The sequence below is a fragment of the Symphalangus syndactylus genome, chromosome 17 (genome assembly GCF_028878055.3).
Source record: "Symphalangus syndactylus isolate Jambi chromosome 17, NHGRI_mSymSyn1-v2.1_pri, whole genome shotgun sequence".
Classification (NCBI taxonomy): Eukaryota; Metazoa; Chordata; class Mammalia; order Primates; family Hylobatidae; genus Symphalangus; species Symphalangus syndactylus.
Window position 1 is genome coordinate 56,253,824 of NC_072439.2, and position 15,191 is coordinate 56,269,014.

At 34.7% G+C, this 15,191-nt stretch overlaps 1 protein-coding gene across 4 annotated transcripts in view; it reads right to left on the reverse strand.

Annotated features, from left to right (window-relative positions):
• Nucleotides 1-727: 727 nt before the first annotated feature.
• DHX36 (DEAH-box helicase 36) overlaps nucleotides 728-15,191 on the reverse strand; it is a 49,693-nt gene continuing 35,229 nt past the window's right edge. For all 4 annotated transcript variants that reach the window (XM_063620263.1, XM_063620261.1, XM_063620262.1 and 1 more), the window contains 10 exons: nucleotides 14,485-14,602; nucleotides 13,640-13,738; nucleotides 9,867-10,040; nucleotides 9,636-9,722; nucleotides 8,241-8,324; nucleotides 5,835-5,934; nucleotides 5,653-5,743; nucleotides 2,674-2,794; nucleotides 1,834-1,986; nucleotides 728-1,443 (listed from right to left, as the gene is read on the reverse strand). In XM_063620263.1, the coding sequence (XP_063476333.1) occupies nucleotides 1,258-1,443; nucleotides 1,834-1,986; nucleotides 2,674-2,794; nucleotides 5,653-5,743; nucleotides 5,835-5,934; nucleotides 8,241-8,324; nucleotides 9,636-9,722; nucleotides 9,867-10,040; nucleotides 13,640-13,738; nucleotides 14,485-14,602 (1,213 nt within the window). In that variant the 3' untranslated portion in view covers nucleotides 728-1,257. The remainder of the gene's footprint in view (nucleotides 1,444-1,833; nucleotides 1,987-2,673; nucleotides 2,795-5,652; nucleotides 5,744-5,834; nucleotides 5,935-8,240; nucleotides 8,325-9,635; nucleotides 9,723-9,866; nucleotides 10,041-13,639; nucleotides 13,739-14,484; nucleotides 14,603-15,191) is intronic.

Below are 15,191 nucleotides of genomic sequence, written 5' to 3' on the forward strand. Positions count from 1 at the left end.
CTAAGAAGATAAGTAGCAATAAAATAAAAAGTGCAATATAATAGATTGTTAGACATTTACAAAAATATTTCAGGGACAAATAACAACTAAGATTCAGAGAGTACAGGCACTAGCCTATGTGCTTTACATGTATTAATGTATTTCATCCTCACAACTGTTACGTGTACAGTTGTCCCTCAGTATCTGTGGGGGACTGGTTTCCAACCCCAACCCCTCAAATACCAAAATCCATGGATGCTCAAGTCTTTTATATAAAATGACATAGTATTTGCATGTTACCTAGGCACAACCTCCCATATACTTTAAGTCATCTCTAGATTATTTATAATACCTAATACAATGTAAATACTATATAAATAGCTGTTAAACTATTGTTTAGGGAATGACAAGGAAAAAAGTCTGCACATGTTCAGTATAGACACAACCATCCTTTTTTTCCCAAATATCTTCTATCCACAGTTGTTTGAATCCACAGATGTGGAATGCATGGATATGGAGGGCCAACTGTATCTTACAAGATAAGGAAAAAGAGAGAGAAGCCAAGACACTGACTAAGTGACAGAGCTGAGACTGGAACTGAGGTAATCAGGCTCCAGACCATGCTCTCAATTGCTGTATTATGAGGCACAGGGTGATATAAAGAGGGCACATGTGTTTTAAAAATAGTAAAAATATCAAATGAACCAAGCCATAGGTGAAAATGTAGAAACCAATCCAAGAAGTTGGCTGAGTTTTAACATTGTACATTTTATTAAATACTGGACTTTATTACAACAAATTAATTTACTTCCGATAGAAGTTTCATTTTAAAAAATGTGGTTGTGTTCAAATTCTTAATTGACACTTTTTTTGGGGTAAACATCCTATTTTTACTGGTGGTATCATCAATCATTATGAGCAGAAAGATTAACTTTGTGTAACAGAACAAAGGAATTTCTCAAGTGGTACAATAATATATATAAAGGGAATATACTCCCAAAGAGTGGGCATGACCACAGCAGAGTATATGATCAGAGAACATATTGCTTTTATAGTGTGTGTGTGTGTGTGTGTGTGTGTGTGTGTGTGTGTGTCTATATATATGTATATAGCTACATATAACATCAAGTCATGCACATTAAGTCTTTACTACCTACTGAAGGTTTCTACTTACACACGAAAATTCGTCATGTCCCAGGGTTTGGCATCCAGCCAAAATTTAAACAATGATGAAGAATGGCTGTCAAACTGGCTTTTCAGACCACCTCTGAAAAGTTGTCAGCTGTAATATCCATCCTGGAATCGTGGCGGAAAGTTCCTGGGAGTTGCCTTTTCCTGTGTTTTGATCAAGTCTATAATAGCTGACAGTACTGCACAGTCTCTGGATTTAGTGTCATTCCAGTCTACAGGATGAGGACTTTCAATCTTCTCTTGCAGAAGAATATCTAATTCCTTTCTTAATTCCTAAGGTTGGAAAAATTACACATGTTCAACAAAGGCAGATATATTACCAACTAACATAATAAATGAAACTAATTTACCTGATACAAGGAGTTTCACAAGTGATGTCTCAAAAGCTAAAACATTTAGTGAGCAATCAACTAAAGTGTGGTTATGAGTGAATAACTAAAGTGCAGTTAAAATTTACACTGCAATCACACTGAGCCATTTAGAATGGCTGGTCTGTTACCATCTCAAAACACAATTCAGAAAAATCAGGAATCATTTTTTCAAAATTATTTGCTCCGCTGAAATAGAGCAAGAAATGTTAATCTATTTAACAGTTGGAACAAAATCACATGACCACATGCTGACTTACATGTAGATTAAAGATAATCATACAAAGTCAGTCACCTTAACAAGATGGGCAATTCTTGCTGGAGACTGAAATACAATCCACTCATCTACAGCAATAGTTTCCTGATCGTTATCCTTCTGGATGGAAATGTCACCTCCAAAAAACAGGAGACAGTATGGGGAAACCTCTGTGCAGTCATACAAGTATATCTGTAATGAAATACATTCAGGAGTCTGAAAAGATTACTACATAAATTCAACAATATTACCAGTATTAATTAATGAGTACCTTCCTTCTAAAATATTAACCTTCTATTGTAATTACAGAGATTAATTTGTAAGAAATACCATTTTAAATGAGCCATCTTCATTATTCAGAGAACATAGGTATTTTAATATTTTTTAGTTTAAACTAAGCACTACTCTGAACAAAATATTTTCTGAGTGACAAAACCAAAACACTAATGTTGCTGAAGTTATTTTTATCCAGTTTTTTATAAATCATCTCAAATTACTGTTCTAAAGAGAAAAATATAAACAGAATCTCACTTAATATGCTGAACAATACTTATAAGGTATACTGACATGCTAACAAAACTCTCTATACAATGTAAACTCCTGTACACCATAAAATATGCCAATATTTTTTAAAGCAAGTTCTGAAAGAAAATTATGCAATCAAATAACTGTCCTAACTAATTAAAATACAAAGATCCATCATTACAGACCTGAAAATTAAAAGAATAGGTTATTTGTTTGAGGGAAAAAGTTACTCATGTCACAGGAATAAGACACAACGAAAAAGAAAATTTTGTATGTAATTGTTAAAACTATACAATCATAAAAATACAATGAGACTGATAATCAGATCCTTAATTATTTTAAATGTTCACTTACACTGCTTGTTCTCATCTTTAGGTGATAGATAAGCCAGTTGTAGTGAAAGTCTGTTTGCTCCACATTAACAGATTTAGGATGAACAGCAACCAGGCCATCGGTTTTTGTGTAAACTTTTACCCTTTAAAAAAAGTTAAAATGCAGTTTGTTAAAAAGAAGTCTTTTAGAGGATTTTTTTTTTTTTTTTTACACTACTTGAAAAAACTGATAGAAGAGTTTGGTAAAAACCAAACAAATCCCAGAATCTAAAAAAACTCCAGAAAATAATTCAGTTTATTTTTGCAAAAAATATATTTATATTTGAGGACAGAGCATAATTTCCTCAAAAATATATGAAAAAATGCTATCAGTATGAATAATTTAAATCATGTAGCTAATCTTCTTGCAGGTATAATTACTCAACATTTTAGAAAAATGGCAGAATATTCTTTTCCTTAATGTTAATGCACACTATACCACTGAATAAAGAACAAAAAAGTATCTAAAATAATTAAGTGATTCATACCAACAGTTTATATATTTTACTATGACAATCATAATACTGATAAACACCCCTTGATTTAAAAAATAACTGTAAAATTATCAACTTAAAAATTTTACAGAGTATGACCTAGATGAATAAAAAATGAAAAGTTAAGAATTCTGTTTAAATTCATGTTGACAGTTCTAATTCAATCTCTCAATTCCTAGGTCATTTTTTTTGATACTCATATACATTTTATCTCAATTTGTAAAAGTCTTTAGTATTACTCAACAGAGAGATGTTTAATAATTTATTTTTAAATAATGTTAATTACCTGTATTAACTAACAGCATAAAGCTAATAATCCACTAATCTTTCCTATTTGTTTTTACGAGTGTCTCTTTCGAAGTTTTTTTTTTTTTTTTTTTTTTTTGAGACGGAGTCTTGCTCTGTCACCCAGACTGGAGTGCAGTGGCCCAGTCTCAGCTCACTGCAGCCTCTACCTCCCGGGTTCCGGCGATTCTCCTGCCTCAGCCTCCTGGGTAGCTGGGATTACAGGGATGTGCCACCACCACGCCCAGTTAGTTTTTGTATTCTTAGTAGAGATGGGGTTTCACCACGTTGGCCAGGCTGGTCTCAAACTTCTGACCTCAGGTGGTCCGCCTACCTTGGCCTCCCAAAGTGCCGGGATTACAGGTGTGAGCCACCACACCCGGCCACTTCTGAAGTTCTAAGAATTCATAATACTTGTAATCAAAATCATGAATCATAGTTATGAATTTATAGTTGTAAATACTTAGAATAAAACCAGAAATTATTTTTTCTCACTTCAAGTCAATTTACCAATGCCACCCTGCATAACTAGAGCAGTAGAAGTTGGCAAATTTCTTTTTTTTTTTTTGAGACAGGGTCTCCTTCTGTCACCCAGGCTGGACTGCAGTAGTAGCATCATCTCTCAATGTGCAGTGGTGCGATCTTGACTCACTGCAACCTCCACCTCCTGGACTCAAATAATCTAACAGCCTCAGGCAACCAAAGTGCTAGGATTACAGGTGTGAGCCACTGTGCCTGGCCCAGCAAATTTCTATACAGGACCAGAGAGTAAATATTTTAGGGTCTATATTTGGGGTGCTATAATTTCTGTCCAACTCTGCTAGTGTAGAAGGAAAGCAGAATAGACAACATGAAAACAACATGTTTGTGTTCCAACAATAAAAGGACAAAAACAAGTTTTTGGCCTATAGGTCAAAATTTGCTGACCCCTAGTCTGGACCAAAACAATGCACCAGTCCAAAGAAAACTACATTTTTTCAGAAAGCCCTCCCAGGATGGCAGAGAGGAAAATAAAATGAATTTCAAAGTGACTCACTGTTAAGCTACCTGTAAAGTTAGGTACACACATACAAAAAAATTTCTGGCCAAGTATTATTTTGAGAAAGTACTTAGGTCACTTAAAATGTGAATAATCCAACCACAATGATTAAAATTCATCAGCTACCCATTACCTCATACCTTGGAATAGGGTTTCTTGACTTTAGTACTACTGACACACTGTTACGACAACCACAAGTATCTCCAGACACTGTCCAATGTCCCCTTTGGGGGCAAAATCACACCAGTTGAGAACCACTGCCCAAGAACATGTCTGCACTTTGGCCTATCTTTAAAGTCTTTATTTTTTCATGTTTATAATTCTAGAATATCCAACTTTCATTTAACATCAGTTTAAATATTTTACATGTTACTACACAATGACTGTTTTAATGCCCACCTATGGAGATGCATTATAGTATTATAAAACCACAATTTTCCCATGGCTACTAGAAATCTGTATTATTTACACTATAGCTGTTAGAAAACATTTGAAATTACTTCCTTAAGACACGTCTATCAAATTAAAAACTCAATCATCATGCACTGGGTCAGTGACTATTTTAATGACTCAATACATAATTCTAACACAGAATGTCTTCCAAAATAGTAGCAACCACACTACTGGCCATTTGTGACTCTTAGTTTCTCTGTATCCTTTAGCTAGAATGAGCTCATTCTAGCTCATGCTTCACTGTTGTCTCCAATTACTACTGAGGCTACCTGTACATATATTATTATACTTTATTTCTCAAAATAGTGAAATTACAATTTTATTCAAAGAGGCAAGTTATCCATTTGTAAGGCAAGAGGAAAAAAGTTTCTGAAATAAAATCTACTCTAAGCAGTCTTTATCCAGCCACTGGTATTTACTAGCAAGCTGGCTTTTCTAATATTTACACTGGTATCACGTGGTAGCATTCTTTGTGAATAATGGGTTACCAGAGAGGTGATTCCAGGATGTGTTGTGAGGGAAAGTGATACCAATGCTATACAGTTCACCTTCTCTGAAATGATTAAAAGAAGAAGAATATAACCCATATATGAATAAGAACAAATTTATAATATAAGCCTTCTTACATGAGCGGATTTCAAAAGTTTAAGAAGAGAATTACGAGTAATTAATAATAATCTTCAATGCTTACATTTTTCTTTTTTTACCCAAATTTAGTCGAATTTTAGCAACTTTGGGATATAAACCAGCACAGATGACAGCTTTAATTATCTTCTCATTATCTATGGGGGATGAGAAGATAGAGGGGAAAAGAAAAGTAAAATACTGATACAATAGACAAAAGATACTTATTTACACTGTTTCCTGCTGTACCTGAATTTATATTAGATTCTGGATCTTTAGGATTTCTACTGCTTACAAATCCAGCTCCAAGAAGATGCTCAGCAAACTGTCCTTTCATGTTATGCAGCATCTAGGGAGCAATGGTAACAAATAGAACTAGAATATCTTTCACACATTGAGGCTATAAAATATACATTAATAGATAAATTGAGTTGTAAGCTATCCCTGCTTTATGAAAACACTTGTGCAAACATGTTTTAAAGCAAGGGTTGGCAAACAACAGAAGCTGTTTTTGTCAATAACATTTTATTGGAACACAGCCACATCCATTCATTTACATTTGGTTGCTTTTGCACTACAACAGCAGAGGTCAATGCTTGTAACTGAGATCTTATGGCCTGTAAGCCTAAAATATTACCCGACTTTTCATAGACAAAGTTTGCATGTTGTAAGGAATAGCCACTGATGTTTAAGGGTTACTCCATTTTGTGAAAGACTAATAGAATTTTTAAAATTACTTTCCACCCCCATTTTTAAAAAAATATAGAAAAGCATAAAGAAAATAATCCACATCCATATTTCTATTACTGAGAATTAAATACAGTTAACAATGGCATGTAAGCGTAAGTTTTTTTTTTTAAATAATGATACATGGCTTATTATAAAGCATCCAAGTAACATAGAAAAGTACTTCCCTTGCCTCAATACTGTCTTCTATATAAACAAGATTGCAGACACCCATTAAGTATATATACTGATAGAAGAAATGTATCCTAATAACAGAATCATAGTATAGAAATTCTTTATAAAACAATTAACTTTAGTTCAATTTAAAGAAAAGTTAAATAGAAATGAAAGTGAATGGCCAGATGAATCTTAAATTTTCATAACAGAAATATTTCCTAAGGAATTCCTTTTAGAGATTATGAAACATAAAGTTGGTTATATTTAAGTATATATCCCTTTTATGAAAGGTGTGACTTTCCCCACCTAATTTTTCTTACACCTGACTTTCTTAGACACCTCCTGGTTTTTACTGCCATTATTTTATATTGTTCAGGATAATAACCTTTATATTCTATTTTGCATGTGTAATTCCTAACATCGTTTTGTTATTAACTCTATATTTAAATACTTCTAATGGATACTACACCAGCTGATTAAGCACGCACTCTCCATTCCTGAAATCTCCACTGTGATTCCCCTTTTAACTAACAGCATTTCACCCTCAATGGGCTTTTCAAGAAGAGCTCAGGGGTATAGTATTTCTTGAATGCCTGTTGTTTTTCTTCACACCTGAATTCATATCCTGACTGGACATGACATTCTCAAACACTTGGATGCCGTTATGTTTTCATGCTTCTGCTCATTTCTCTGTTCATTATTTCCATTCCAAAAAGTGTTCTTATATACATCTCAAAATAAACATTCAATTACACAGGATTTCTATGCAGACACTAATATCTACTGTTCTCATAGTGGATCAGTCCTGTCTTCCTGTCTTTAAGATTTTACTTATTGCTTTAATTTTTGTCTTTTTCAGGTATGTCCATAAACTGTGATTACTTCAAGCTTTTTTCCTATGGCAATAACTTGTTTTTAAGGGGTGTCCATTCTGTTCCTTGTGATTTCTTTTGATCTTCAATTTGTTTTCTTAGCTCAGGTGTCTTTTCATTCACTCTACTGTTTTTCTAACCTATGTTTTGCTGAATTCATATTCTTATTAGCTATTCCATATTATGAAACAGTTTAAAGGTGTTTTCTATTGAAACATGGCATTCCACTTTTTCTTCTTTTCCTTTCCTTCCGAATAGTGGTGATCCTTTTTTCCATTTTGCTAATGACTGGGCACTTCTGATTTGGTATGTTAGATTTTTTTGTTTACTACTTTGTAGATCTGTTAAATGTCCAGTATCAGGCCTCATGTCACATAGCTGGAGTGTATGTGTACCGGGAGAAGATGAGGATATTTCTATTCCCACTGGCCTCAAATACCCAGTTCAGTGTAGTCTGAAATGTGATGGCATATGCCCTCTGTACTGTTTTCTTCTGTTTTACAAATGCTTGCCTGTAGTGTTTCACTATACTGAACCAGAAAACTTACAGGTATCTATCCTATTTGATACTTTTCAACAGATTTTAGGAGTGTTAGCAAAAATTCTCAGTTTGAATCATCAAAATAGCAACTAGAATGTGGGGACAGGAACAGAAATTGAACCTTACTGTGCTTTGCTCTTGTCCTCTGGAACTGTGTTTCTTTTCCTTGTTTTGTTGCAGTTGATTTAAGAAAGATCCCCCATTACTTTGTGTATATATACAAATATACTCAATTTCCATATATTTGACTTTTTTGCTATAGATCTAATTGTACAAAATGGATATATATATTCTCTAATCTAGCATATATGATAATTATTGCAAAACATTCACCATTACCTGCAGTGTGTTTGAAGACAGAAAGTATTCCCAGCAATAGTCCTTTTCGTATCTGAAACCACGTCGCCTAGCCTCTTCCCAGCCCTATGGGGCAAAGAAATGAAGAAATCTATATTCCTCCCGCAAACAAAGGTTACTACTGGTTTCCCTCTTTACTTTAGTAAAAGCTTAATATTCTACTAATATTTAATTTTCTTTGTAAAAAATTCAAAGAATTTTATAACTGATAAAACTAAAAACACATACACTCCCCATGATCCCAGTCCTTAAGAGATAACCACCACTGAAGTTCCAGACCTTTATACAATTAAGTATACAGTAATATATTATGTATTTTACACAAAATGGCATCCAAACTGTACATAACACACTAATCAAAAAGAGCACACTATTAAACTGACTTAAATGCTATTATATATTTTCAAATTCACAAATTTTCTTTATAGTTTGCTTTTTTTTTTAGAGGAGAGAAATGGGGAAAAAGGAAAGACAAGCTCAATAAGCTCAAAGACAAAAAAAAATTAACTTTCCCATAATATGTCACATGAAACAGAATGTAGAGCTACAGAAAAAAGATACTGCCTCTAAAAACCAAATTACATTTAAATTTTACCAAGATAGGTGATAAGTGTTTACCCTCAGATACACCTGGTTTTTGGGAGCAGAAAATGTGTCTTTAATCTGAATTATGTACATGATTATGATCCTCTATTATATGTTAAATCTGAATACAGGGTAGTTTATTAATGAATAGAAAGAGACTGTCATTAGTGTTAATAAGCCAAAGATACAAAGAAATTATTAAATACAAAATTTTAAAATAAACTATTCACTTGTTCATTCTTACCAAAAACTATTATTTCCCCAAAAGGGTAAATGTAATGAGTTATTACAAAATTGAAAATGAATTATAACTTTTTTCAAATGTTCAGCTAAATTTCAACATTCTCAGCAATTTATCCCTGATACTTATGATAATATAGATTTCGTTTTTTTGGTTTTCTTGAGATTGAGTCTCACTCCATCGCCCAGGCTGAAGTGCAGCGGCATGATTTCAGCTCACTGCAACCTCCCCGCCCCGGGGTTCAAGCAATTCTCCTGCCTCAGCCTCCTGAGTAGCTGGGATTACAGATGCCCACCACCACGCCCAGCTAATTTTTGTATTTGTAGTAGAGACAGGGTTTCACCACGTTGGCCAGCCTGGTCTCGAACTCCTGACTTCAGGTGATACACCTGCCTCGGCCTCCCAAAGTGCTATAATTACAGGCATGAGCCACCGCGCCCGGCCTTATAACACAGACTTCAAAAGGTTAAATATGATCCTTATTCTATTATTAGCATTTCATTTGAATAAACTATCATAAACCAGGACAAGATTTTTTTTTTTTTTTTTACCTCAAATGCATTCACAACTGTTAAGTGATCACTTCTAGTATTCTTTGCCAATTCCTTTCTTCTTGCATCTGCAATCTTTTCTTTTCCCTTAAAAATAGCAGACATAGGCAATTTAAATTGCTGTGATGCTATAACAGAGAACGACATTCTAATAAAACGCTAATGAAAAATATATTTAAGCAACTCCTGTTCACATCTAAAATAACTCGGTTTTATTTCCATTTTTCTTACCAGTGGAATGACAAATGGATCTTTGAAACTGAGACTAGCAGCAATAGTGAGTACTGGGTCTAAGCAGCAGAACAGTGCTCCAAAAAGAATCATTTTTCCAATATGTGGCTCAACGGGTAATCGTGCCAAGTGAACTCCAAGAGGTGTCAATTCTTCTTGTTTATCCAAAGCGTTCTGTAAAGGAAGAGTGTTTAAAATAGATCCTGTAAAGCATTACATTTAAAACGATTTAGCTTGCTTTAAAAAGAGTAACAAGCCACTACTCTCTCTTCAAAGTCCAAATGCCAAATAGTGTTCAGCTTTAGTTTTCCCTACCAAAACATAAGTTGTGAGGTCAGCAAAGGTTACAAACTTATTTAAACAAAACCAAAATTAACACACAACTTGGCTTTTCTGTGTTGAGAGAAATACCAGAAATGACACTTTCTGTTAAATAAAATCACCTAATAAAGTATAAAAGTTGTAGAAACGAACAACAAAAACAAAAGATACACTATTATACATTTGGAATGCATAATGCACACTCTCTAGATTCTAGTAGTTTAGGTGACATGAGACAGAAAAGCAAAAAAAAAAAAAAGGAACTATCAGCCGGGCGCGGTGGCTCATGCCTGTAATCCCAGCACTTTGGGAGGCCGAGGCGGGCGGATCACGAGGTCAGGAGATCGAGACCACCCTGGCTAACACGGTGAAACCCCGTCTCTACTAAAAATACAAAAAATTAGCCGGGCATGGTGGTGGGCGCCTGTAGTCCCAGCTACTCAGGAGGCTGAGGCAGGAGAATGGCGTGAACCCGGGAGGCGGAGCTTGCGGTGAGCCGAGATTGCCCCACTGCACTCCAGCCTGGGCGAGAGTGTGAGACTCCGTCTCAAAAAAAAAAAAAAGAAAAGAAAAAGGAACTATCTAAAAGTGTAGAAAATGGGAGTGACTTCTGCTCTGATTCCCTAGGTAATTTGGTCCAACCACCCCACTGCGGACAGCTAGAAAAGTAGCCTGAAGATACAAGGAGTTAACAAAGAATTACAAGTTAAGAGGTTAGGGAATGACAGACATCTAGGGGAGGTGAGTGCAGAGGTTGGGGCCTCTTTTCCTGGCAGAAAGGAACATAAATCCTTGTTGAAAAAAAGCTACCCTCATCCCAAGCTTCAAATTTTTATCTATAAAGAATTTTGCAAAGAGAATTTCCAGTGCACAATTAAAATAACTAGGCATATAGATGCAAGCAAAAAATAATAAAAGAACCCATAAGCATGCCATCAGACACAGATTTTCACTAAACAGTTTTGGAAAAAATACCCTTAATTTTTTTTTTTAAAAGACCTCTTTCAAATAAAAGAAAAAGAAACAAAAATGGAAAACCCTCAACTTGTTTTCTGAACCTAGATAGCTTGATATCTAAATCTTAGTTATCAGTGGTAAAAATACCACTAACCTAGAAGATTAGTGGTATTTTTGGATTCTGCTTTTAAATATTTGAACTCTATTAAAAAATCTAAATAAAGACATATAAAACCCCAAAGAAAACTCTAAAATACTGAGACTGAATACTCAAATAAACAGAGGACTAGATGATGATCTTTTTGCTAAGACTCAATACTGTAAAAATGTCAGTTCTCCCCAAACTGATTTCTAGATGGAATTCAATCAAAATCAAACTCCAAAGATTCTCAAATGTATTTGGAAAAACGAAGCACCAAGAAGGGCCAAGACACTCTTGTTTTAAAAAAATGTACTATTATTATTATTTTTTTTTAGAGATAGGGTCTTGTTCTGTCATCTGGGTTGGAGTGCAGTGGTGCAAGCACAGCTCACTGCGTCCCTCAAACTCCTGGGCTCAAGCAGTCCTCCCACCTCAGTCTCCAGAGTCAAGACGTTCTTGAAGAAGAATGAAAGAGAGTGATTTGTTCCACCAGAAAACAAGATTAGTCATAAAGATAGAGTAATTAAGGCAATGTGATACCAGCTCAGGAGAGAAATACAGGCCAACAGATGAGAAATAAGCCTAGAAACAGACACACAAATCCAGACATTGACCTATCAAAGACTGCAGAACAGGGACAAAAAGAAATGAACTTTTCTATAAATGGTGCTCAGTCAATGGTCTACATTTATTTATAAAAACTTTTATTTCTACCTCAACCCCAACACACATCAACTGCCGAAGCATTATAAACAAAAACAATAAAATTCTTTAAAATGTATCTTTATGACCTCAGGAAATGACTTATTAAAGGGTAAAAAGCAATAACCTTTGAGAATGATACATCTGACTGCATTAAAATTAGGAATTTAGACTGGGAGTGGTAGCTGATGCCTATAATCCCAGCACTTTGGGAGGCTGAGGTATGCGGATCACATGAGGTCAGGAGTTCCAGACCAGCCTGGTCAACATGGTGAAACCCCATCTCTACTAAAAATACAAAAATTAGCCAGGCATGGTGGCAGGTGCCTGTAATCCTAGCAGGAGGCTGAGGCAGGAGAATCGCTTGAATCTGGGAGGTGGAGGTTGCAGGCTGCAGTGAGCCGAGATCATGCTACTGCACTCCAAACTGCGTGACAGAGTGAGACTCTCTCCAAAAAAAAAATAAAATAAAAAAAGGAATTTATCAAGGTATTAAAAAAAGGAAAGTTGAAAACAGATATGCAATATACAACCAATAAAAGGTGCAGATCAAGAGTACAAAAGGACAGTATGATCTGCAACCTAACAGAAAAACAGACACTAGTAATTTATAAGAGACTACACAAATGGATAATAAACATAAAAGCTGCTGAAAACTTCAACAACAGTCATAGAAATGCAAATTAAAACCACTACATACCTATCAGCATGGTTAGAATAAAAGGCCGATTAATAAGAAGGGTTGGTGAAGCTACAAAGCAATGGGAACTCTCATCCACCACTGGTAGGAGTTTAAGTGGTTTGCAACTATGGAAAACCGTTGAGCGTTATCTACCCAACTTGATCATACATGTACCTTATAACCCAGGACGTGGAGGTTGCAGTGATCTGAGATCATGCCAGTGTACTCCAGCCCGGGTGACAAAGTGAGACTCTGTCTCAAAAAAAAAAAAAAAGAGGATAAAGAAAAAAAACCATAGCTAAAGCAACAATACATTTGACTCTCATAATATTAAGTAAAATAATCCAGAGCTCTGCTCCCTCAAAGAACAAAAAAACCACACACATTCTGTATGGGTTCACGTAAAGTTCACGAAATAGGCAAAACTGAACTCTTTATGAAGATGCATACTTGTATGGTAAAACCATCAAAAAAAAAAAAAAAAGCAAGCCATTATAGTTAAAGTCATGATAGAGGTTATCTATCATGATTAGGATTAAGGGACAGTGGAGTGATTACGAGAGGGTAGGAAGGGGGCTTTTAGCATACTGGGAATGTTCTTCTTGATGTAAGTAATTACTAGATAGTCCTTCCTTTGTGATAAATCATTTAGCTGCACATTTGTTTTACTTGCCAGTAATTAAAGACGAGTAACTTAAAAATTTCAAATTTTATGTAATCTTAAATCAGGCCTACAATGAAAAAAAATGTGCAGAAAGATCCTAGTCTTTTAAGAATTATTACGAAGATATCTTTCTAATGCCTATCTCATAACCTGATGGTTCTATATTGACAGTCAAATAGCAAATCAAATTTGGCATTGGACATTATTGGTCTACTTTGCAGTAATAAGAGTAAACATTATAATTAACTGGCTTACATGCTCTAGTATTCTAAGTTAGAATTAAAAAAACAAGAAAACAAATTTACCAGCTCCATCAGGTGTCTTATGGAGAGTAACACTGCCTCATTTGATGGTGGGTCCATTAATCTACTCAGAAAATAAGCAATTCCACCTAGCCTTAAAATCTAGGGGGGCAGACAAATATAATTAAACACATATAATATTAATATATTAGCATTACAACTTAGTCCTACCTGGGCTGATGACTCAAAGCATCAAATTTATACATGACTTTCAAGTTATTTTACCAAAATGAATTAAAATTATATTTGTATTTCTATAAAAACATGTTTAAAGTCCTATATATATTACTACTTTCTACCATCAACTCTATTAATAGGAAAAGTAGATGGCTAAAATCTCAATGAACAAGTTGATTACCCACTATCTTCAAAAGTAGCTCGCTAAAATCTCAATGAACAAGTTGATTACTCACTATCTTCAAAATAAGGCTAACTATATCAAAAGACACAAGATACTGAAAAAATAAGTAGTTTATAATGAAGGATGACATGTTAACATGTAATAACAGTAGCTAATGTTAACTGAGCACTTACTACGTGCCAGGCACTGTTCTAAGAATTTTAGGAGGTTAATTTAAACAACCTTCCCAATATAACAGAACTAGCTTTTCCGGGGTGGAAGCAGGATTCAAACACAGGCAGCCTGCCTCCTCTAGAGCAGTATATAATTTAAAAGTGTATAATATACATTTGAAGAAAGTTTAAATACACAATTTACTAACGCACCCACGAAATAAATTGTGAGTTAATAATTCTTTCTTGGAGATTAATACAGTACTTTGTTCTATAAAAGATGTTGAAAATGAGATCACTTCCATTTAATTTCTTCATTCTCCCACCTAATTTACCTTTATTTGTAAACAAAGTTCTTCCAAAGGAGTTCTCAAAATTTCTGGCAGTTGATAGTCATCTAGAAGACTTGCTCTAAGACCATTATACAGATGATAGCAATGACCAGGTTGAACTCTTAAGAAAAAACAACAACAATAACAGAATGAAACAGAGGGACAGTCGTCAGTGACTTTTTAGAACTGCAGAGAAAATAGTAGGCAGGGAAGTAGCCAATATCTATTTCTTACACGCCACATAATAGCTCATGTACATAATTATTTTTTCCTTTTTATGAATCATGTATTTCTTCTGTTTAGAAAAACCCTACACCCTCTACCCTCGTCACAGTTTTAAGAAAGATACACAATAATTCCTCCCCATGCCAATAATTTGCTTCCCTATTTCTGACACATTCCAAATTACTGTGCTCAGTAACAGCAGTCTCCTAGGTTAAGGCTAAGAATAGTAACCTCAAGTATGCCTTGTGATCAATCATATTATGTAATGAATCCTGGCTTTATGCTAACCTGTCTATATTGCTGAAAAACATTTTAAGTACTGTATATTCTATTTAGTGAGTTCTCAGAGGGATATTAAAAGTTTCTGTTTTATGTATGTAACTAGAGCCTTGAATGATACCATTTTTTGAACAATAAGACTAGATGTAGGCCGGGCGCGATGGCTCACACCTGTAATCCCAGCACTCTGGGACGCCGAGGCGGGT